Genomic DNA, 25602 nt, shown 5'->3' with positions numbered 1-25602 from the left:
GATTTGAAGTGGTTGTGACCCCATATGGTCGTAACAAAAATCGCGACGACGAACTAAAAAAAACCAAGAGAAGGCCAATAATAGCCCAGCTATCGCTGTGCGGCTATTAATAAGTGTACCATTTTATAAGCAACGGGAAAAAAACACTGAAAACAGCTGTCAAATCGTAGTACATGATAAAATCCCGCTCAAAAACAAAACATTTGTTGAAACAACAAATTCTCACTGCAATTTAAAGGTAATTTGAAAAGCCGAATTCCGAGTCCACTCGCTTTTTCGCTCCATTTACTACTCCAGTGTGAATAAATCCACCAGTCTGCTTTAGATTCTCACTGCCATCAAAAAGCCGAAAAAAGTCAACAGACAGACCTTAGAAAAAAGTCAGCACACCAATAAAATCTATACCCTCTCGAGTGTAAAAAGCCAAGAGAAGGCTTATAATCAGTGCTCTCTCAGGTATTAAACAACATAAAGATACTTTTGACTTTTAAAGGCTAACTTATATATACATTGGCAACGTAAAAAGTATATAAAAAGTATATACATTGGCAACGTACAAAAAATATTTAATACGTTATATCTTTTAAGTTTAACTTAATAAACTTGCCGTTGTTTCACATAGATTGTCTTCAGGTATAAATAAACTGCTATCAATAGACGCATTGCGCGACTCATTCCAAATATCGATTGCGAGCAAGTGAAATCCAAGTGATTTACGTTTAAAAAAAGCTCATCGAAAAGAAATCGATTCAGTCGAGCGACATAGCACTGAAAAGTTTAATGGACACAGATGAAATTTAGACTTTTAAGGCCATATAATCACGTTGTTCATTCACTCCAGCGCTCACAATTAAACCATTTGGCTATAATGGAGTGAACAGATTAGGACACTAACGTAGCACCTCCTCCTCCCCCTCCACCTCCCGTGACAGCTGCACTCGTTCCATCTCTGTCTTTGTTAGCAGCCTCCCACTCCCCCTTCTCGATGTTCATCAACACAGCTGGAAGAATCTTGCTCAAGTTGGTCTTGTCATACAAGTAGAACCTGGCCACGTCCTCGTCTGCCGTCTTGCGCACTATACCTTGCAAACCCTGGAGTCCTGCCACTCGACTCCTGTTGAGCACAATTTAAAACTGATCAGACCTATTCTTATGCAATTCTATCAGTTGTGAGATCATTTGATATATAGCAGCTGCTTTTTATTCAGCCATTTCATTTTCGAATTCATTAGCCTGTCAATACAAATCACATATCTTTGTCCAATTTTTTCTGGTTTGCAAGGAAGTATAGTAGAGTCTTGGCAGTACAATTTAACTCTACGCCATAAAAATGTAATTTACCAATTCTAGATATTGATTTACACAGATTTCAATATATCAATACCAAATCGGATCTAAAATTGGAACTAGCATTCGTGACATCGGAAAATCTATAGTGACTCAAAGTTTGTTCAGTTTAATAATAATATTCAAAACGTATATACACTCAGTTCATTGAATCGAAACTTACACAAATCTGTGCCAAAAAAGATCAAACATACCCGGAAAATGCCGCATGTGAACAAAAAAACTACTACAAGCGAGAAATGAAAATTTAATTCAAACAAAAAACTAGGCCTAGAATTAGCTGTGAATGGATTGGGAAAACCATTTAGAAAAAACTCCGATCCAAAAAATCGAAAAACAGTAAAAATCAGAGTGAAATTGCCGCATGTGAACAAAAAACCCACTACCGAGAAACCGAATTTTTGTTCAAACACCGGTTTCTCACTCTAATTTAAAATTAGAGCGAAAAAAATTCACGCTGCAAAACAACTCGCTTTCTCGCTCCATTTCCTGTTTCGGCGTGACCAAAATCACTACTGCAATTTGACGTCAAAAATCATGAAAATGTGTGAACAGATCTTAAAAAAAAACATAGTTGGACGAATTCCGGAAATGACTCGAAGGAGAAAATTGCCCATTCTTATGACTAAACAACTGAACAACTATTGTGAACCCTGAACCTCCACAAATGCCATAAAAATTAAGGAAGAATAGAAACGGCATTCAAAAACAAATTGATAAAAAAACTATAAAAACTTAAGTTTTTTTAACTTGTTTTTTTATAGCACAAGGAAACATAAAGCCAAATAAACTTCCTTTGCAATTAGAGCAATGAAAAGCTCGCAAAACAATGGGCAAGTCATAATAGGCTAAGAAACTTGTCTAAGATTAAAAAAAAGCTTAAAAAAATAAGAAAAATGGTTTTAAAATTTCTCAATTTTTCCGTCAATTTTCCTTAAAAAATGAGTTATACCAAGAAAACTTTAGTCAATTGGTATCTGAATATTTCTTAAGTAACAAGCTTCTATCCAAATTTTTTAACGCGTTTCATTTCCCGCTTCAAAAATCACTCCAATAAAATTGATTTAAAACAAGGACTTCTCCAATACTCGTCTTCGAGTTGTAAAAAGACAGCGCCCCAAAACAATTCAAATTCTTTGAATTAAAAAATCGTTGAATTGTAAAAATAGGAGCGCTATAATAGCCGGCTGAGAAGATGAGGGCGGCTATTAATAATCATAATAATCTACTTGGTGGTTATAATCATAAACGACCACTATAACCTGATAAAAATACTGGAAGACCAAAACAAGACATAAGACGAGCTGACCGTGATGTGCTAGTGTGTACCTCGATCACAGTTTTTGTTCTGATCTCATGTAATCAGCGAAGGGATTTCCATGCTGCCTATTTTGTGCTCTATCAATTTTGACCTCCCGAAATGATCAGCCGAAGATACATTATTTGACAATAAACAGCCACTCAGACTGTCGTAGTATTCCACGAGAAGTGGTTCAATTAGAACTAAATGGTGATTTGGCGAGTTTTGTGATTACGTACTTCAGACGTACATTAGATAAAAATTTCTAAAAGTTGTGATTTACGTAAAAAAAATCTACTATTTTTAAATATAGCTGGTAGATTGCCAGAAAATAGCCGCAATAGCTTCGTAGATATGCAGTCTAAAAAAACAAAAAGACAGTCCAAAAACAAATTAGGCTTTTCATTGAAGGCTCAGATGTTAAATTTTGATTAAGAATGTGTATAAGTTATTGCTGCCTCTATTAGCTGCTTTCAAATAATCTTAATTTAGAGTGACACACATTCACTTGACCTTAAATCTTTGAATTAAAGTAAATAAAAGTCAATTTCAATGTCAGGAAGTCATTTTTAGAGTGAGATAAGTCACGTATGACTAAAAACTTAATCACGAGAATGAAAAAACATAGCAGGACAAGTCCTGACGCACAATTCAAAAAATTTTCATTGACTAAACAGAAAACTAGACCTAGAAGGGACTATGAATGGATTGGGAAAACCATTTAGAAAAAATCCAATCCAAAAAAATTGAAAAAACAAAAAATTTCAAAGTGAAATTGCCGCATGTGAACAAAAAAACCACTAGCGAGACAGCGAATTTTTGTTCAAACACCATTTTCTCACATTACTTTAAAATTAGAAGAAAAAATTTTCACGCCGCAAAACCACTCGCTTTTTCGCTATGAACAGATCTTAAAAAAAGACAGCGCCCCAATACAATTCAAATTCTTTGAATTGTAAAAAAACCAAGCAAAGGCCCATAATAGCCCCAGCTATCGATGTCCGGGTATTAAATACCCAATTTGTACGCCGAATGGCTGATAGGCAATAAGTCACTAATTATATTGTCCTTCAATTCTGTCAATTTGGCACCTCGCCAACTTGTACGGCTAGTAACAACTGCGAGCATATTTATTGAGGAAAAGCAACTATTTTTCAAGTAAAGTACATGAGCGGTATCAGTTGAAAGCTGCTGCATGAAAATTAGCTATAAGCGAAAAAAACTATACATTTGAATTTTTTCTCTTTTCTGGGAAGCTGGGAAGATTTGATGTTTTCAAAAAAACTAGTTTCCTGGAAAAAAACAGTAAAAACTGAAATAAAATTGATTTCAGATTTTGACCAAAACAATTTTTTTAGACTTCATTTCTTATTAATAGACATCTTAGCTATCCAGCGGGCAGTTATAGAGCCTTCATTACTTCAATTTTGTCCTAATTAGTCTATGAAATGGACGACGACCGCAAAATTTTCAAGTGGGCACTGGGCCAAATGAATTTCCCTGCCCACAGCGGAAAACGTTTATCTACAAATTTTTAAGTGTTTTCTGATTTTGTTTTAACATAAAATTATTAAGAAATAGCTAGATATCCAGAAAGGTGCGATAGCTTCACATACGAAGACTCAAAATACAAATAAAAACTTTGAAAATTTTTATACAAATTGTTGTGCTGTCTGAAAATAATTAAAATGCCATCAAATAACCTTCTATTCGAATAAGATATCCTCAATTCACTTCAGGTTCTTCAACTCAAATTGAGAGGGAGAGAGAGAGAGAGAGGAAAGATCATTTTGATAGCGATGTAATCATGTGTGACCAAAATAATGCTCAGGCAAATGAACAAAAAACTCTACTTCAGCAACAAAACCTCAGCCCAAACTGCCTCTTCTGACATCAAAAAAATAAATTAATAGAAACAAAAGACTTTTTAAATATTGTTCCACAGAAGTCCTGTTGCATTGTTAACAAACAAAAAATTGTTCTTGCAAAACATGACTGATTACAAAACTAATAGATGTCAGATTGCCAGAAAATAGACGCAATAGCTTCGTAGATCTGCAGTCTCAAAAAGATAGTAAAAAGAGCCGAAAAAAGTCTTAGTGAATGCTGAGGTGTTGTATATCGATTAAGAATCTGTTTAACTTGTTTCTGCTTCTATTAGGTGCTCTCAAATAACCTTCAATTAGAGTGACACACATTCACCTGACCTTATCTCTTTGAATTAAAGTTTAGAAAGGTCAATTTCAGAAACAGGAAGTCATTTTCGAGAGTGTTACCAAAAACTAGCGATTGAACTCATTCGAATAAACATAAACCGACAAAGGTCGGAAGAATTGCTCTTGAATGACAGGCGAGGCAATTTAATTAAGGGGCTGTAGCCTAGATCAATTTTTCTTTATGGGTGCAAAAAACCTTCCCCCGCCGGGCTTCGAACCACTGACCTCCGATCCACAACCAAAGGCACTAACCACTGCGCTACGAGTCACTTACCTCTTCTATTCTGCAACCGATTTTATATTAGCAACACGCTTTACTTCGGATCAATAGAGATCACTCAAAAATGAAGAACAAAAGCGTGAAAAAGTCACTTGAGAAGTCAAAGAATGTTCTAGAAGAAAAACGAAAAATTGTCGAGCGAAAAACTTGCATAAAAAAAGAGACACGCTTACAATATTTGCTATTAACTTCGTTCAAGAGCAATTAGACAAAAACCTCGCTCCAGTAAGAGTGAAAAATGACAACACGCACGCAATTGAGATGATATTGCATGAACGAATGAATAAAAAGCAGATTTGAAATAGCTGTAACGTCATATGGTGGTTACAAAAATCTTGACAACGAAATAAAAAAAAACATATTAGGACAAGTGCTGACCAAAAAAATTATATTCCTTGAATATTCATTGACAGAACAAAAAATTAAACCTAAAATGGACTAAGACTTAACTGGATAAACGATTTTAAAAATCCCATAAAAACAGTAAGAATCAAAGCGAAAACGCCACATGTGACTGAAAAACAACCGGCGAGAAAGCGATTTTTGTTCATACACCGTTTTCTTACTTCAAAAATTAGAATAAAATTTCACGCCGCAAAACCACTCACTTCCTGTTTCGGCGTGACCAAAATCATCGCTTCAATTTGATTTCAAAAATCATGAAAATGTAAGAACAGATCTTTTAAATAACAAAAGACAGCGCCCCAATACAATTCAAATTCTTTGAATTGTAAAAAAACCAAGAGAAAGCCAATAATAGCTCCAGTTATCGCTGTGTGGCTCAAATTCTTTGAATTGTAAAAAAAACCAAGAGAAAGCCAATAATAGCTCCAGTTATCGCTGTGTGGCTATTATTCACAAAACTAACTTTTTACATTCTGATCAAGTTGTCTAAGCTGCAGACTGCAGAAATGTTATGTTTTGAATGAAAAGAGGAAAAAAATATTTCAAAAATACTGCATATTGCACATAAAATTTGCGAGAATGATGTCCCGTGCTTTTTATATACTGCTTTTCAAGCGCCAACAAGACAGATCACCTCTGTAAACGATAGATCCTGCAACCAGTGGAGGTAATTATACTAGACAGAATGCAGCCAGTTCATACAATAGTCTTATTAAACACAATAGATAATCCAGACTACTTTTCACCAGATTCTACTATAAGTGAATTTTGGTTTATCGAAGTGATATAACTAAAGCTGGACGTGATTTATGATAACTAAAGTATCCTAGACTCAGAGACTAATAATACAGACTTACTCTTTGTGGCTGAAATGAAGCATACAATATACAAAAATCTACTTCCACTGAAACAACTGTCAAAGCGAGTAGTAGCTCATGCAAGTTTAATGCCATTCCAAAGCAGTTTTTGTGACTTATTGGTGTTTTAGATAATAACCGTGCTGCATCCAATTCCGCCAATGGTCAGATTGGTTCCGTGTGAAACGTAAAGTGGTTCTGATAATCAGGCATAAAGGCATTCAAAGATATTTACTGATATCATCATCACATCAACAGGTGGCGACTAACATACATACATTGTACATAAAGCTTTCAGAACACAAAGCGATATTAAATCAACTAATTTCACAACTGATTATAGTAATCTTAACAAAAAATACAGTAATATGCAGGCAGCATTGTCCAAGTTATTATACACTGTGGGGTGGGTTTTGTGGGTGGGTTCTAGCGATCGGTTATCTTAAGCAGCAGGCAAAAACAGATTAACGGTTGTTTACGTTGAAGGCTATTTTCATTCTAGAATGTTGAAGGGGTGGATGGTAGTCTGTCACAGTACTTGGTTATCAATACTTACAAGTAAAGCTCTCTGTAACACGTCCCAATATTTCAGATCAAATCTCTTTATTCAACTAATTCAACGTATACAGAATTTTCGTATTTAATAAAAAAAGTTTGCATAATCTTCCAATCAATTACCTACTTGAAAGATGCAATAGCTGTTATACTGTCTATATTTCATAACTGCCTTTTTTACACAATACCATTTCTCATTGCCAGAACTTCGTTGTAATAATTATATTTATAAATTTGTGCCAATATTACATCCATAGCGATACACAAATTTTCAAATAGCGAAAACTCAAAAATTTATACCAATATCCGCTCTAAGAGGCAGTCATAAAAAGACCACAAATTTATGAGTTATGAACCATGATCAAAGAAAGATTTCGAAATATTACATCTACAACCGTGACCTATTGAGTTGCCTAGACTCGTACACCTTAATCAACCTCCCAGAGTGTTATCAACGCATAAGAAGACTTGGATATAATAATTGGATTGGAACAAAGAGATGACGACACTTACTCGACTGGCTTGTGATCTGGTCCCTTGGGGTCAGTGTGGCTGAGGGTAGAGAATATTTCAATGAAGAAGCCATACCTCTGCTGTGTTGGACTGTCCTGTTGGATGTTACAGAATTGGATAAACTAAAATTCCAAAATATCCACAATTTTCAGCTGGAACTATTTCCGAACTAAATGTTTGCATTGCTCAGAACTCAACGCTTGTGCACTAGTTATACAACAATTGGCTATCACAACTTTCAGTTTTATCACTAGCTTAGTTTGGTCAATAGTTCAGTGTGCAACTCCCTCTACAAAACTTCAATCAAAAAATGAGATTAAGCTTTGAGCTTGAGAACGAAAATTTACCGTTAATTTTATTTTCAAGAAATGGCAATAGGAAAGGTTGGATTGATATTCCGGTAATTGGTAATCAGTTGCAGCTATTAACAAATATCTACGAAAAATTCCATTGCGGAATCCAAACAATGTGAACGTTCAATGTTTGTACACAGAAAAATGCAGATTAGTCAGGAATGTGGCTAAAACTAAATTAAACTGATTTAATCAGAACAAATTAGAACGTGAAACTCCTGAAGACAAACGCTGTTTTTCAAAGTCAACAATGATTTTCTTTGCTAATATTGGTGGGAGGATGGTTGAAAAAAATTCTTTAACAGTATAAGCACCAGGAAAAATCGAAAGACAATTCAAGCTTCCTTCTTCCAGTAACAAGTCAAAGATCTCAAATACACTTGGAAGTTCACATTAAACTGCATCAAAATTAGCCAACAGTAGTCAAGGTTTTATACCAGAAATTTTTGCTAGAGGGCATTAAAACGGTTCAGAAATGCCTGTTTAATCACTAGTTTACAATACATCAAACATTAAACTTTCAGGCACCAAATTTTGTTTCCGACAAACATGGTTATCAAGAGTTAATAAAATCATGAAGAATACAGATTGAAAGAATGAAGATCTCTTCAGCAAAACTTGCAATTTGAATTTCTAGTTGAATTTTACCTCCATATCACTATGCGATACGAAGATCACAAAAATATCGCTCATCTCTTCTGATCGGCGCTTGGAACCAAACCATTTGGTTTAACAGCGTCCTTGCAATCTCAACAAATGTTTGTTTTTAAAATGCGTATAAGTTTTGTTTTGCATATCTATTGTCGTACCCATTTATATTGAGATCGATAATTATTTCAGAATGAATATAAAGAAAAACATGACAACTGATGACAGACAAACGAGTTCAAAGATACAAAAGACTTGAGGATCTAAAAAATGTATAATTGGATTTTGACAGAAAAATAAACCCAACCTCAGCTTTTTTCAGAAACTAATTACGTTTTGTTTGATTTGTAACTCACGTTATTTCAATTATCATGATTCAATTAAAAGTCGAATGTTTGGCAAAAAATATTTTAAAATGAGTTATTTTTTTGAGATCGTAACCATCCATCAAAATTTTGCCACAATAGTCAACTTTACTTAAGATATTTTAAGTTTTCCTTAAAACCCAAAACAAGCATCACTACTTTTCACTTCGATAAGACGTCATGTAGATACAAAACTTCCTGGAGAAGCCAATGCAAACCATCGAAATTTTCCTTCTCGAAGTCGACGAGGGTCATGTCAAATTTATATCGAGGTTGCCATAAACCAATGCGCACTTCAAAATCAGTAACTCCAACTAGCCATGCTTTGTATTGTAATCATATTACTTGTGCAATTATATTTTTCCAGAAAAATTGCATTAATCATTTCTCGGAGAGTCATTTTTATCGAAAAAACGAAGATATTTGCAACTTACCGATTTGGTTGCGCGTGATTTGAGAGGAACTGATCCGTCTTCCAGAAGGAGTTCTATGATACTCATGAAGGATGACACGAACAGGTTGAGAGCCCTAGAGTGGCATGCATTCAACAGTTGGTCCAGCGCATCCATTGACACAAAGATGTACCTAGACAAACAAGACTAGGTTGGGAAAAAATTATTCACGTTATACAAATACAATTTGCAAAGTTATCGGCAGCAAATTTCATAAAACCATACACATTTAGAACAAATTTAAATATAGTTTTTTCTATTTCAAATCAATTTAGTCTTCAGTGCATGCGTTCCAAATTATCGTACTTTACTTTAGCTTTTCACGCACTTCGCTGTTGCGAAATACGATATTAACAAAAAAAAACAAGATTAAAACAATTTCATTGAGCCCTGATAAATTTATTACTGACATCTCGCGTCTTTCTCCTCTCTGCAAGTCCCTCTCCACTTTAACAAGGATGTACTGTCCAATTTTGTCCAACTTGTTGGGCGAGCTCTGCAGCGCGTAGTACTGCAGTTTCCCCATATTTGCATGCACCAAGCCATCCTAAACCAACGGAATCGCAAATTGAAGCATAACAGGGATCAAATATCGGTTTGACTTAGGTACTGTGTTATACAAAACTTGTAAAGAAACCTGAATAAAGTTTAAAAATAAGCCCTCAGCGATCTAACAAATACTAAAAATGCGCAAAGAACACTTTTAATTCATATGGGTTCAAAAATCTGCATTAAGCTTAACGGGAATTGTTTCTTATAAAAATTTTCAACTGTTTCAACAGTTGTTCAAAAACTGTAGGCTACTGCGTGGTATAAATTGAACAAACAACTGAGCAAAGCTCTTGTTGGCTCAAGGCATGCTTCTTGGAAAAATTCTTCTTCTGGAAAAATGCTTCTTGGAAAAAAGAGAAAGTCGCTCTCATTCCTAAATCCATCCTAGATAGATGCTTACACAGGAACATCAACGGATGCAACTGTCAACTTGTGAGCTATTTTAAGTACGGATATTCAGTTCAAAAGAAAAACCATAGCCGGCAGATTGCCGGAAAACTGCCGCCGTTGACGCGCTAGACGCACATCGGGATTGAAACAGAAAAAGAAAAAAGAAGAGATAGAAATTGACACAAGTTTCAAAAATTGTTCTAATTAAGTGTGCAGTTTGAGTTAGATTCTAAACCTATACTTACTTCAGCTTTTAAACTGAAGGGTATTAAGGTTAATACTAATATCAGATAGCAATCGCTATAATGAACTTTGATAACCTAATGTAATATGACTTAATGACCGGGCTTTATCGGTTTATCGTTTCTTTTGATTTTGCTCTTTTGACATTGACCTTATTCACTACATTGCGCAATTCGATGCTTGAAAGAATTAAGAATCCTATCAGTTGAAACAGTGAGTGAAGTGAGTCAGAACTGAAGCGTGAAAATTTTGACTTATGTAATACGGTAAACGTGATCAAAAGCTAAAGCCAATTAAAAAAACATAGCAGGACAAGTCCTGACGTACATTTCAAAAATTTTCATGATAAAAACTAGACCTAGAATAGACTATGAGGTTAATTGGGAAAACCATATCCAGAAAAATTAATGCCGCATGTGAACAAAAAATACTAGCGAGAAAGAGAAAATTGGATTGGTTCAAACAAAAAACTAGGCCTAGAAAGAACTATGATTGGATTGGGAAAACCATTTGGAAAAAAAATCCGCCCTAAAAAATCGAAAAACAGTAAAATCAAAGTTAAATTGCCGGCTGCATGTAAACAAAAAAAACCACTAGCGAGAAACCGAACTTTTGTTCAAACACCGTTTCATCACTCAACTTAGAAATTACAGTGGCTATTAACAAATTCAGTTGCAGAGCAATAGAAGTTACCTAGAACACTCGCATAGAGTTGTTGGCGTTTGATGAATGGTCGTAACAAAGATATGGAAGACGACGAATTAGAAAACAAAACCGGACAAGTTCTCCAAAAAATTAATAACCGGGAAAAAATCAGTCTTTCATGGTCAAGCACATGACCCAACAGACACAAAAGAAAACATCAAAGCATTAAAAAGAATGTTTTTCTCGCAATTTTATGACGTCATGGTCAATAAAACACGTAACTATATTCTGGAATCCTTAAGCACATAGTATTATGTAAAAAGCACAAAAAATTCTGTGATATGACACTAAGTGACAGAGTCACAAAAACATCAACAAACGAATTATGTTAAAAATCACAGCGGCTTGGGGAAAAAATGGTGTCTGAGCAAGAAAACTATCGGCTGCAAACTAAAAACTCAAATGGATCAACCTTTCTGGCTATAGAGGGCTGGCGAAATTCGTTATATATGAGATTAAGAGACAAAACAAAAAGAACAAAAAAGTGCAAACTAAAAAAATGTGTTTATAAACAGTGCCGAATTGGTTAAAAACTTAATTAAATACATTAAAAAGGTTCACTTTCGCCGGATTGAAAAAAATCTAATGAGAGCTTTCAATAAAGGTATTAAATGCCAAGACGACAAAATTAACAACAAAAGCGGGCAAAACTTAATATCTTGTTATTAAATTACGAAAAACACAGTGTCAAAATTTTAAATCTTAAACGGTAACCATCAAATAGTTTTACCTATTGTTTTAACAAAAATCCAAAGGGACTTGCCCTTAATGGACAAGAAGAACTCAAAAATTTGCTAATACTACGAGAATACAGCATAAAACTGATAAACTATCAACTGCAAATATTAAATAGGTTTCTTTATGTCTAACGAGAAGACCAATGGAGGCTGTCGCTATTGAGACTAAGTGATAACACAAAAGTAACAAAAACACTGGCAAAACCCCCAATAGACCAATAAGTCGTGAAATTATATAGAAGTCAAAGACCATAAGCTATCAACTCGAAAACTTGGTTTGTATATTCCTCATTAGAAAGCCCATAGGACCTATATTTAAACTATATCAAAACTAATTGCTGAGACAAAACGACCTTTGAAAACAACCGACTAACGTTGGGGGAATTGCTCTCAAACGAATAACGGGAGCTCTAACCTAGATAAAATTTGAAGTGAAAAAATTTACACCAATTTTGGCGCACTTTTCATTTGAATTTTAGTAGTGAACTGCCGCCACTTGAATTCAGCTGCCTAAAATTGCGAATGAGAGAGAATTTTAAATCACGCAAAACGAAAGTCAAGGGCGCAAAACTCACTCAGAAAGTTAAATCGGTTGTCATGCAAAAATTTTGCCTAAAAAACAAACACGATTACAATAATTGCTTCAAACTTCGTTTGAGAGCAATTAATCACGAATCACTGACATTTAAAATTTATGTGAAAAAAAATCAAGCTTTAAACTGGCCTCCTTTTCGCTCTTATTTTTACTCCGATGTGACTAAAATCACTATTACAATTTGAACTTATTGACATCAAAAAATCGAAAATTGTGTAAGCATATCTTCAAAGAAAATCAGAGCCTCAATTCGGATTGTAAAAACAACCAAGATGAGACCAATAATAGCCTCGCCATCGCTTTAATACATTAATTAGAGCCTCGAACTAGTTCTATAGAATTTACCGCTGGATCTTTGGGGTAGATGTTGTCGACCAGCCGCTTGTAGCGGGGCTTTGCACACTGACAGCATCCTGAAAAATACCGAACCCAGCAATTGATCAGACGCTATATATAGGACATATTGTTCACCAAATTATTAGATTACAGCTTCGTGATTAGTTATGCTACTTTTCGCTTAATTATAGTCAATCATGGAGAAGTCGTTCGATTCCTGCACAAAGGAATTTAAACTTACCAGGCATCCTTAGTTTTCCTGGGCGTTTTCTTCATGCAATCATTACAACGTCGAGCAAAATATCATGCCATCTGAAATAAAACAACCACTGAGCATAAACAACGCAGTGTACAAACTCCTCGGGCCAATATTTCACTCAACCTATCACAGCCTAACAATGAATGGCGAATTTAATCAGCTTTATCAAGAGTGAATTGCTATATAACTCAAACTCTATCAAAAAAGCACCAATCAGTCTAAAACCATTAAGCACTTTTGTCACCACCACCAGCAGAAACAACAACCGTTTTCTCTCTCTTGGTGGGTCCAAAATACGCTTTCTTCTCTTCCGTGGTCTGGAAGCGACCTTTGCCTTTCTTGCTCGTCGTATCAATCAACTTCAGGTTCACCTTCTCCAGAGCGGATCTCGAAGCAACATGAGAGCGGAGGCTTTTTCTAAGAGTGAGCAGTCGTCGTCGGGCGCCACCACAGGTTCCTAAATTGGACTTAACCTTAATCAATAGCTATTACTTCTCAATTATATTAGCTGTATTTAGACTAATTCATGATCAAATCAAACACCTGGTCCATTTTCAACAGAGTCCACAGAATTCGGAAAAATAAACACGCTATTTTTAACCCTCCAAACTTGTTTGTTTATTTGGAGTACAAAAAAATTATGCCAGCCCGACTCATTTTTATGTTACGTCAATTTTTGCCGATCGACATCTTTTCGGTGAGACAAAAATGGTATCATTAAAAAGCTCTTGAAATATGGTTTGCATATTTTCACTTTCTCGAAATTTTGAGGCTTCCATAACTTTTAACATTTCTGAGCTTTCGCGGATTGTACTACCCCCGTGCGTTGGTTGCTTTGAACCAATGCATTTTCGAAGTCATTTCAACTCTTCAAAATTAAACTACAATGCCTCAAAGGTTTGAACATCTTGTCTTGTCGAATTTTTTTTAAACGAAGAGCTTCACTGCCCTAACCAAATTGTAAATCAAAGCAAAACATAAATAATCTTTGCATGGCTCTTCGACCATGCACGGTATATCCAAATTAAACTTGTGAAAATTTTCAGAAAAAGCATAACCACTTTTAATTCTGATCAATTCATTTGTTGGCTATCAGTTAAAACCCAAGTTGATAATCAATAAATTTTGGTAGTTTCGGTACTTGAAAAAACTATATAGCAAGACGTTCATCTGAAGGTTGCTTCAAGCTGTTTGGTGTCTAAAAGGGTCTATACTCCCATCTATCAAAATTCAAAGCAATTTTTTTTGTATCTCCTTTGCTGACAATCAATCTCATATTTGCTGAGAATTATTCTCTTATTAAAAAAAACTTGCATTTTACTTGTGTTCATATGCACTTTGCATGTGACTATATTGAAGAGAAGTTTTGTTATGTCTTTCTCAGATATTGGTTGACTGAAGTGTCTAGTCCTGATATCACTCGAGCAACTGAAATTTACGGGAGCGTCGTTTTGGGAATTGATTACTGCTAGATATAGTAGTAAGTCGTACATATCAACTTATAGGCTGAGAAGTGATAAATTCAGCGTTAATAGTTGAAAATGGCTGATATCAAAAACTAATCCATTAATCTTAATCCGTTTCTTACTTTGAACTCTATTAAATTTGACCAAAATTTATCTGTTAGGTAGCCAGGACTGAGAAAAGCATGTTAAGCATGGTACAATGCACCCTGTATAAAATGCAGTTTGTCTATCAATGAACAAACTGTGTAGCTTTTATGATTAAAAAGAAAATCGCGTTCTTTTGTCCTCATCGGTTGTTGTAGCTCCCACGCACTCTCCTCATTGATCAAGTCCCAGAAATGCCGCGACCTCAACTGGTTTCAGCCATAGATCAGTTGTTTCTAATTGGGTCGGGTTACTCGGGCAGTTGAAAAGGTGAGTTGTGTCCTGGGGCGTACCGTTGCATAGTTCGCATTTGTTTTCGATTTCGTTGTTTATGCTACTGTTGAAGCTGTTCAGTAGTGTGCTATGTCAGCACCTGAGCTGTACTAGTGTTCTTCTAGTTGACCGGAGGAGTTTAGTCCCTTTGCAACTGACCTCTGCGTTTTCGACCCCGAGTGGCCATAGGTCAGATTTAGCTAAACTTAGCTTTCAGTGGCTACTTTGTGTATTGTTTCTTTTATTTCTTTGGTGCTTGATGTTGTTTCTCATAACCTTTCGATATCTCCAAACTTAAAACGCAAGGTATTTTTGATGGTTTTAGGGCTCTTTGACGGTTTTGATGAAAAGTGATCTGGTCTCTTTACGTTGTATGCGCAAGCTAAGTATTGTGTGCTTATCATTATGTTCTCTGACTTTCATTATACTAGCTTCATGATGTAGATGGTCTATGGATGCCATTAGCACGCAACCAGTTACAGTACGAAGAGCGGAATTTTGCTTTACTTGAGGTCATTCCATCGTGAGGTAATGAGACTCGGTATCCATACCGGTGCTGCATAATTAAGGACCGATCTGCTCAAGGTTTTATATGAGCATAGTAACGTTTTTTTCTTACTGCATCCCCAATCTGTGCCTGCTAGTCAGCGAATGTCGTTGTTTTTTATTACACTTCTGCACAGATGGCTTTGGAACGTTAAGCAAAGGAAAGAGTTGGATCTAACATGACGCCAAGAATTTTTGGGTTCTTCTCTAAGAGGATTTTTATGTTATTCATTTCTATGTATAGTTCTTGATTAATCTCCTTGGTCCAAGCGGTGAAGAGGGTGTATGTTGACTTGTCGTTGAACTGCAAATTGTGTACATCCAGCCAGCATTGCACATTTGCCAGGCGTTCGTTAATGTCATGGGTAAGTTCAACTTTCGGACCGGTGGCGAGTAAAGAGATATCATCTGCATATGTGACTAATAGATGGTTTGCCTCTGTTCGTGTCGGCATTTTGGACGGTCCAATTAGGTTTGGAAATTACGACCCAATCAACATCTTTCAGAGCACTGGTGGTTATGAATTGGATTTCATTAAAATTTGCTCATAACTACTCTCATATTAAGAAATTTGCATTTGCTGGTATTCAATTGCATTGATTTTTCTCATCAAGCGTCTAGATGTTATGCAGCATGGTTTGTTGTAGCTCCCACGCACTCTCCTCATTGATCAAGGCCCAGAAATGCCGCGAACTCTACCGGTTTTAGCCATAGATCAATTGCTTCTAATTGGGTCGGGTTACTCGCGCAGTTGAAAAGGTGAGTTGTGTCGTGGGGCGTACCGTTGCAAAGTTCGCATTTGTTTTCGATTTCGTTTATGCTACTGTTGAAGCTGTTCAGTAGTGTGCTATGTCAGCACCTGAGCTGTGCTAGTGTTCTTCTAGTTGATCGGAGGAGTTCAGTCCCTTTGCAACTGATCTCTGCGTTTTCGACCCCGAGAGTCCATAGGTCAGATTTAGCTAAACTTAGTTTTCAGTGGCTACTTTGTGTATTGTTTCTTTTATTTCTTTGGTGCTTGATATTGTTTCTCATAACCTTTCGATATCTCCAAACTTAAAACGCAAGGTATTTTTGATGGTTTTAGGGCTCTTTGACGGTTTTGATGAAAAGTGATCTGGTCTCTTTACGTTGTATGCGCAAGCTAAGTATTGTGTGCTTATCATTATGTTCTCTGACTTTCATTATACTAGCTTCATGATGTAGATGGTCTATGGATGCCATTAGCACGCAACCAGTTACAGTACGAAGAGCGGAATTTTGCTTTACTTGAGGTCATTCCATCGTGAGGTAATGAGACTCGGTATCCATACCGGTGCTGCATAATTAAGGACCGATCTGCTCAAGGTTTTATATGAGCATAGTAACGTTTTTTTACTGCATCCCCAATCTGTGCCTGCTAGTCAGCGAATGTCGTTGTTTTTTATTACACTTCTGCACAGATGGCTTTGGAACGTTAAGCAAAGAAAAGAGTTGGATCTAACATGACGCCAAGAAATTTTGGGTTCTTCTCTAAGGGGATTTTTATGTTATTCATTTCTATGTATAGTTCTTGATTAATCTCCTTGGTCCAAGCGGTGAAGAGGGTGTATGTTGACTTGTCGTTGAACTGCAAATTGTGTACATCCAGCCAGCATTGCACATTTGCCAGGCGTTCGTTAATGTCATGGGTAAGTTAAACTTTCGGACCGGTGGCGAGTAAAGAGATATCATCTGCATATGTGACTAATAGATGGTTTGCCTCTGTTCGTGTCGGCATTTTGGACGGTCCAATTAGGTTTGGAAATTACGACCCAATCAACATCTTTCAGAGCACTGGTGGTTATGAATTGGATTTCATTAAAATTTGCTCATAACTACTCTCATATTAAGAAATTTGCATTTGCTGGTATTCAATTGCATTGATTTTTCTCATCAAGCGTCTAGATGTTATGCAGCATGGTTTAGCAAGTTTCCATTGATTGCTGAGTTCAAAATTGTCCGCAAATCCATAACTATCACAATTTGAATCTGAATTCGATAGATCATCTATTTGTTCCGACCCCTCTTGAGGGGGCGGAGGGGAACTATATAATCAAAGGGTTTTTTATTTTTTTTTAATTTTTGTTTTTTTACAGGGAGTCATCGAGGTTTGAACTTTTGAGAAAATTGAATGAATTCCGTTGATTTTATTCACATTTTCCTGAATTTTTTTTATTAAATTTCGCTAAATTTGCTAAAATTTGTTATTTTTTTTCAAACAAGTAAAGTTGATTTTATTTTTTACTGTCGGTTATTTTTAGTTTATTTTTTTTGTCAAAATTCAAACTTTTTCATCAAAAACAGCACGAGATAAGTTTTAGTCCGCGTTGGTTAAATTTGCAGGAAGTACACACCCAAACACCACTAACACAATCTTTGTAGACTCAAAAGGGGCTTTTTCTACTTCAACTTCCGTTGCAGGTCCTCCGTAATTAAAACTTTGCCGTTTTTTGCTAACTTTACTTACCAAAAACGCAGTATTTATTTTTGATTTTTAACTAACAAAATATCTATATCTATAACATTCGGAAAATTAAGTGTTCTTAATTGACAAACAACATTAGCAGAGCTAGTTTTGAACCAAACTTGGAATGTTACATTCCAAAGATAATTCGGATTGTAATCAGTCGGTCCTTTTTATGAAAATTCGATCTTTTTTATATATTATTTAAATGACAGAATATTTCAAACCAAAGCTTACAAATGATAGGTCCAATCCGCTTCCTAATTAACTCCAAATTACTGTATCTAGTTTATTACTTAAAACCTTCTGGACGTTTTAACTGAATAAATAATGGCTTAATGAACTTTCTTTATTTTCAGGTACTTGGCCATTTTTCACGTTTTCTAGTTTTGTCAAATTATCACGTTTTTGACAGTTCATATATCACATTATTGGCGTTGAATATAGGGCAAAATCGACAATTTTAAAATCTTTAGGGATAGAGACTCTGGTTTTAACGGCTTCGACAATACTTTCTCGAAGACTTTAATAGAACTTTTCAATTTTGTCATTAACTGTAGTTTTTACTTTGTCTTTTTAGTCGTATAAAATTTCCTGTACAATAACTCGGTTTCGTTTGCTTTTAATGGAAGAAAAGATGGGCCGATATTCTGATATTCAGATAGCTGATGGCTTTCATGACTTTGAAAATAATTGTTCTCCAAAATAAAAAAAACGCTTTTTAGCTTTGCAATTTTGTTCCTTTTATTGTCTGTTTGTTACCCAGTCTTGTTAATTACAGGTCAAATATGACAATATTGTTGTCAAGGAACGGTGTCAAAGAGATTGGTGTCACAAAATCGAATGTTTTTCAAGAAATCGTTATGACTTTACTGGCTTCGACACGTGTTTTTTTCACAATTAATATTTGATTTTTGTCATAATTTACGTTATTTTTTTAGACGTAAGATAAATTCTGGATAACTGCACGTCTCAGGGGCTTCCTTTGGGAGAATGAACGAACCTATTTAATTATTTCAATTTTAAATTAATGGCTTTCATGTCTTTGGAAATAAATTTTTTTCGGAAAAAAACAAGTATTACTTAATTTTGCCTTTTCTTTTTTGTCTACTTGTTACCTGGTTTCATTAATGAGAGGTTACATAATACATTATCGGTGTTCGAAAAAGGTGCATTCGAACATATTTTGAGGGCTAAAGTATGGCTTTACGGCTTCGAAAGCGTTTTTCTCGCAAGTTTTAATTGAATTTTTGTTTTCTCTATTTGTTGTTCTTTTTGTAACCAATTAAAAATTGAATACCGACAGTTCTGACTTCCCATCTTTAGAAACACTGGCAATCGCAAACCTATGGCATATCTAGGTTGATTTCTAATGGTTTTCATTGCTTTGAAATTAATTAGTTTCAAAAATAAGCGAATTTTTCAAATTTACTGTTTTTGATCTTTAGTGTCTAATTGTTGCCAAGCCTTATTATGGAATGGTCCAATATCTTTTATGGTGAATTACAAGTTATTTTGTTTAGTTTTAGTTTTATCTGACGCTATTATGACTTTGTTATTAAGTTTTGTTTTTTAAAACGGACAATTTTTTTGATGTAATTAATCTTTGTTGTTTGATTTTGCTGTTCGTCTTGACTCGCTTTCTTAATATTGGCATATTTCAACAATCTAATGCATCATTTTTTTTTACTCCACTGAGTTATTTGCTTTGGAGGCTATCTTTTCGTTCATACACCAATTTTTTTTTTTTTGAATACTTGCATTTTTGGGGTTATCTATCTGTTCCTCATTTCGTAGATAATTATGCCAAAATTGTGGATGAGCGGGGTCGGAACCTTATGTGCGATCGCACATTACCGAACCTCCTTGTTATAAGATATAGTTGATATCGAATTATCGAGCCACGCCGTATTAATGGCAAAATCTAGACCAATTTTCAAAACCGATTTTTACAAACTGTCGTCTTTTTCGAGAATAGATAATGAAACTCTTACTACATCAAGGAACGCAGCAACAATTTCGTGCAAAATCAGTGTTCAAAACGGTAAGCTTTTTAACATTTTCGTCATCATAGTTTGCATAAATTGAATCCAGAAAAAGCTTGCCGATCTTTGATATGAAACCAAATTGATCTTGATGTGTTCTGTCGGCCATATTATAAGGGTTCGCCAAAAAATTGCTTTCTCGATGACTTTTTAGACGCAGCACAAAATACTAATTGGCCGATAGCAAGCCACATCCGCTTTTTTCCTTCTTTGAACAATGGTGCCACTTGATTGCATTCGCATTTCCGTTATTAATATTTTATTTAGGCTATAAGTTCAGCTTTACCAATGAATTTCTGGGTATAGCGATTGACCCTTTTTAGTGGTAATCTTTTCCATGTATCTCTTTTCGTTTCATTAAATGAAATTGATATTGGCTTGTGGTCAGAAGATGATTTATTTCCAAGACTGTAATCCAAAAAACAGAGTTAATTATACATTCAGTGACTGCATAAGGATTTTAGCTAAGATTATGTCAAGCTCAGTTTTCGTATTCATCGAGAGATGTCATTTGTGGCCAGTTCGTTTATAGAAACGTTCATATCACCTGCTATCAAGATTTGTTGCTTCCGCAATTATTTCACAGATGTCTCGAGAAAATTGAATGAAATCCCCTATTTCCAATTTATAGGCGCCATTTTCTGGTGCGATGCATATTGAGCACACAATAGTGGACATGCGCGTCGTGTAAATACCAATTGTTTTTGAGGGCTCTATAATGACACTTTTTGATCTTTCCGCAAACGATATCAATCAGACAAAAATTCCTACAGAAAGTCCGGCTGGCGTTCCTGCTTTACCCCAATTTCAAGGCAGGTTGGTGCGATAAACGCGGCATTGGTGAAGTAGAAAATCTTGAGCGAGGCACACTTCAATTCAACTCTATAGCCACTTTAGATAACCTAAAACTTAACACACACATACTTACCAACCAATTCTGTTGGGGTTATAATTTGTGCCCATTAACAATTTGTAGTTAAATCCAGGTAGATTTTACAAGGAGATGTTTCAAATGTACTTAATTTGCTATATGTGGACGATAAATAAAACTAATACTTGCTATGTCTTAATATTCGCCGATAAATCAATTGGTTTACACGCGAAAACCTGTCCGGCGTTTGCGCGGCAGAGCATCAGCCATGGATAGTTGTCCCCAATTGTTCGAATAAATTTGTTTTGCTTAATTCTGGTTTGTATGAATGATGACACAGTTAATATCGCTGTAAATCTCTGAAAATCTACTCAATGTGAACCACGTACCCAAATAAATCCAGCAAACTTTGATTGCAGTAACCTATCATCTCTAACCTCTGATCATGACAAAGTCATTCTTGACAAATCCATACAACGGCCAGCCTCCCATCGGGTTGATTGTTTTGTTGGTGATATCAGACTCAGTGATACCCGATTTCTCCATCTCGTCCTTGTCACCAACTCTATAGACCTTCTTATTCACTTCAGTTCGGTGATGATACCCCTTCTGACCTGCTCGTGCCACAGAGTACTGAATCCTAGCAGGATGCCAAGCTCCAATACATGCAACTTTTCGCAAACCTTTATGAGTCTTTCTCGGAAGCTTCTTCGTATGCCATCTTGACGTCACACCTTTGAAACCTTTACCCTTGGTGATGCAAATAACGTCAATCATTTCTTCCATACTGAAGACATCCTTGATTCTTACGTCTTGCTCAAACTTGCTAACGACGAAATCAATCTTCTCAGCAATAGTGCCACCATTGACTTGGAACTCCATAATTGGGTCCTTTTTAGTCTGAACCGATCTGATCCGCTTTTTACTGTTCACAACCATTTGAGTATGACAGATAGCTCTGATAGAAGTACAGTATTTTTTCATTAATTCTTTCATTTTTTCCAGTTCTTTCTCTGATCCATATCTTGCACCAATTTTCGAGAATGCACTAGTTTTCTTGGACTTGAACCAGTTTCGTACAATTCTTTTCTTAAATCCATCATTGACATGCTTCGCCCAAATTGTTTTCAATTGCTTTAATCCAGCGGGAGTTTTGACGTACCCAACGCACCCGACAACAGTCATTGGTGGTGTCTCAACTACAGTGACAGGTTCAGAGGTTTCTTTATTATGCAACTTCGATCCAGGTTTTTCTACTTCTCGGATAACATGGGTCATTCCGGCCTTGAAGCCAAGAAAGCCTGTGAGATGCGGTTTCTTGGAGACATCATCTTTGGGGAAAGCTTTTATTTTGCCTCTTCCTCTTTTACAACGCTTTCTCGGCAAGAAACCAAGATGTCCATGACGGGGAGCCTCAAACTTTCGATGAGACATCACCCAATCTAAAAATTCACTGAATAATTCAAATTTACACTTTCTTATTGGGCTACAATTTTCATAGGATTTGAATCTGAACCTCAAAAACAACTTAGTAAAATGTCTGAGATAAATAGTTTACCGAGTATCTAACGAAACAGCCCGATTCATTAATCCGGAGAGCTGTATTTCCCCGAGGACAATTAATCAGCTATTGAAATTGCAACAAGTAGATTTGCATTTACGCGAATGAATACTTGCATATATATTTTAAGATCTGACGGGATGGAGAGCTCCTGGTTCTTGATTTAGGATACTACGAATATATTTGAAGTACTTGTAATCGCTTTGATTGTTAATTTTGTACACGAATGTGTCCAGTCAATGAAGCAATTGATAGCCTTTGCAAAAACTGTATAAAAGTGAGTAACATCCCGAGATTTCTCCCAGAACAATGCGTGTTGCTTTCAATTGAACTTTAAAAATGTTGTATACGCTAAAAGGTATTTACAAAAAAGATGGCTTGGCGATGCGTGCAACTCTTTCAGTGATACTTGTTAACTTGGGGAAGCAAACGTTTGAAAGGGAAAGAGCGCCCACTTTGCCAACGCAACGTATCATCAACAAACAAAGGCATTGAATGTGAATCATGCAAGAATTGGTATCATACAAAGTGAAGATAAACGACAAGTAGTCCGAATTGGGACTGTCCCGTGTCGACAGACACCACACCCCCATCGTCGAGGAACGTAAACTATTCGCATCCAGAATGGCAATCACATGGTGGACAGTCAGGTAACTCAGATGACTTACTTTGAAGCAAATTACTATCATCCAAATCAGGATTTCACGATTTAAAAAAAAACAATGTTTTCTCGCTTTCCTATTAGACATGAACATAAAAGTTAACATGAACATCAAATAACCTTCTATTCGACAAAGATATCCTCAGTTCACTTCAGCTTGTTCAATTCAAATTGAGAGGGAGAGAGGAAAGATTAATTCGATAGTGATGTAATCATGTGTTACTAAAATAATGCTCAGGCAAATGATCAAAAAACTCTACTTCAGCAGCAAAACCTCATTTCAAATAGCCTATTCTGGCATTATAAAATAAACAATAGAAACTGAAGATTTAATAAATATTGTTCCAAAGAGAACTCCAGTTGAATGGCTAACCAACAAATATTTGTTTTTTTTTCCAAAAATTGATTGATTACAAAACTGCATTACCTGGTAAGAGAAAATGCCAACTCATCATCGCAAATCTAACTACCTAAACATACCTACATAACAAAAACATAACATGGTAGCACGTACAAAATTATAAACATAGCTGGCAGATTGCCAGAAAATAGCCGCAATAGCTTTGTAGATCTGCAGTCTCAAAAAAAAAAGGAAAAACACACAAAAATTTTTTAGTGAATGCATAGATGTTGTATATTGTTTAAGAATCTGTTTAACTTGTTGTGTCTTCTTTTAGGAGCTCTTAAATAACTTTCAATTAGATTGAGATCCACTCAGTTGGCGTTATCTCCCTGAATCAAAGCACGCGAAAATCAATTGGAGAATGAGGAGTCAATTTCAGAATGAGGTAAGTTACGTCACGCACGCAATTCAGTTGAAATTGCATGACCGAATGAACAAAAGGCAGAAGTGAATTGATTCTTACGCCATACTACGTTTAAAAAAATGTGCTGACGAAAAAAAACGGAAGTGACCCGAGCTGAAAAAATTATTAGAAAAAACCCGTTCTTGCAAGCGAAACTAATAATTTTTGTCTTTAAACTTACCTTTTTTACGGTTCCAGATTTGATTAAAAAATGTAAAAATTACACTGCCGTCACGAGAAAGATTTGAGCATCGACATTGTAATAAAATATTATGAAAACAGTTAGATTATTCAGTAACACGATAAAAAGCCGCAAAATTAAAAAAAAAATTAAAACAACCGACTAGCGTCCGGTGAATTGCTCTCAAACAACCGGCGAGCAGTTGGCTTTGTCAGTAACAGGCCACGGTTTACTGAGGCTAGTTTTAGATTAACAGAAGGGGCGTGATGTGAGCGCAGCGGGTGGTGCACCGCAAGGGCGGCTAAGAGAACTTAATGCGTACTTGGCTCTACCTCTTTATCCTGTTTCTGAGGACGAAAAGTCAAATGGGTCAGACCGAAAATCGGTCAAGCGAAAAATTGCATAGAAAAAGACAAACAGCAGAAATATATTTGCTACAAACTGCATTTGAGAGCAATTAACAATGATTTTCTAAAAAGTACCAGTTAGGTAATTGATGCTAAAAACCTTTCGTCTATAATTCAGAGTTAATAAGGATAATAGATGATGATGTCACGCCACATAACAGCAGCTGAAGTGCAGCATAAACAAGAGTTGAGGAGAGAGAGAGAGAGAGAAAAAGAGATAGAGTGTGAACGAGAAAGAGAACAAAAATCTCAATCGAAAAACACGCAGAGAGAGAGAGAGAGAGAGCTAGGAATTTTTTCCATGATGGGATTTGAATCTGCATCTTCTAGTTTTCTAGCGTTGTTAGTAATTAAACCAAATAGAAAAACTGATTAGCAAAATATTTTAAAAAAGTCCAGATTTCGCGGTGAAAAAATGTTCAAAACATTTGTTTTGCCTCTTGACAGGTAACCCATCTGCAAGACTTAAAAAGTTTCGTTGGTCAGTAAGAATCTTGAGCTGAGGGAAACATGATGAAAACAAAAAATTCGAACTCGAAAAAATTGCAAATTTTGTAAAAATTTGTGATAATAAAAACTTGAAAACAAATCGTGGCAAGAAAAATTTTCAAGTAACTCAATATCAAACCCTAATTGAGGTTTTCGGACCCCTGAGGCCAAAAAACCAGAAAAATGACAACAAATGTACGAAAAAAAATGAATTCGCGATGTTAAAATCTAGAAAAACATTCCATTACAACTAAAAACTATATAGAAAGATATTGTCCAACCCAAGAGGAGGTTTCTTGACTCTTGAGGTTGGAGAAATCTAAAAAACAAAATATTTTTTTTAAATTTTGAAAAAAAAATGCAAGTTCTATAAAAAAAATTGCTACAATTTGTGGTATTAAAAAGTTAAAAACTATTCAATGGCAAACAAAAGTTCTTCAGAAACTGATTAACAACTGCAGGAGGTTTTATGGCCCCTGGGTCTTGAAAGACTTGAATAATGAAAAATAGATGTCAAAAAAATTGAAAAAAATGCACGTTTTGTCCAGAAAGCTAAAATTCA

The 25602-nt window shown here is 35.6% G+C and overlaps 2 protein-coding genes across 2 annotated transcripts in view; both read right to left on the bottom strand.

Moving 5' to 3' along the window:
* The window catches only part of LOC142335988 (protein EFR3 homolog A-like), a 39550-nt gene extending 26368 nt beyond the window's left edge, over positions 1-13182 (bottom strand). The window contains exons 1-6 of the mRNA XM_075384427.1: positions 13091-13182; positions 12859-12926; positions 9702-9838; positions 9274-9424; positions 7474-7595; positions 896-1114 (exon numbers count right to left, since the gene is read on the bottom strand). Coding sequence (XP_075240542.1) covers positions 896-1114; positions 7474-7595; positions 9274-9424; positions 9702-9838; positions 12859-12926; positions 13091-13097 — 704 coding nt within the window. The 5' untranslated portion in view covers positions 13098-13182. The remainder of the gene's footprint in view (positions 1-895; positions 1115-7473; positions 7596-9273; positions 9425-9701; positions 9839-12858; positions 12927-13090) is intronic.
* Positions 13183-13259: 77 nt separating this feature from the next.
* Positions 13260-22413, bottom strand: LOC142335989 (uncharacterized). Its single transcript, XM_075384428.1, has 2 exons — positions 21373-22413; positions 13260-13565 (listed from the first exon to the last, which is right to left on the bottom strand). Exons 1-2 carry the CDS (start codon positions 22367-22369, stop codon positions 13336-13338), a joined length of 1227 nt encoding a protein of 408 aa, XP_075240543.1. The 5' UTR covers positions 22370-22413; the 3' UTR covers positions 13260-13335.
* Between the last annotated feature and the right edge of the window lie 3189 nt (positions 22414-25602).

The sequence above is a fragment of the Convolutriloba macropyga genome, chromosome 3 (genome assembly GCF_964194025.1).
Source record: "Convolutriloba macropyga chromosome 3, txConMacr16.3, whole genome shotgun sequence".
NCBI lineage: Eukaryota > Metazoa > Xenacoelomorpha > Acoela > Convolutidae > Convolutriloba > Convolutriloba macropyga.
This window is presented reverse-complemented; position numbering and strand designations above follow the sequence as displayed.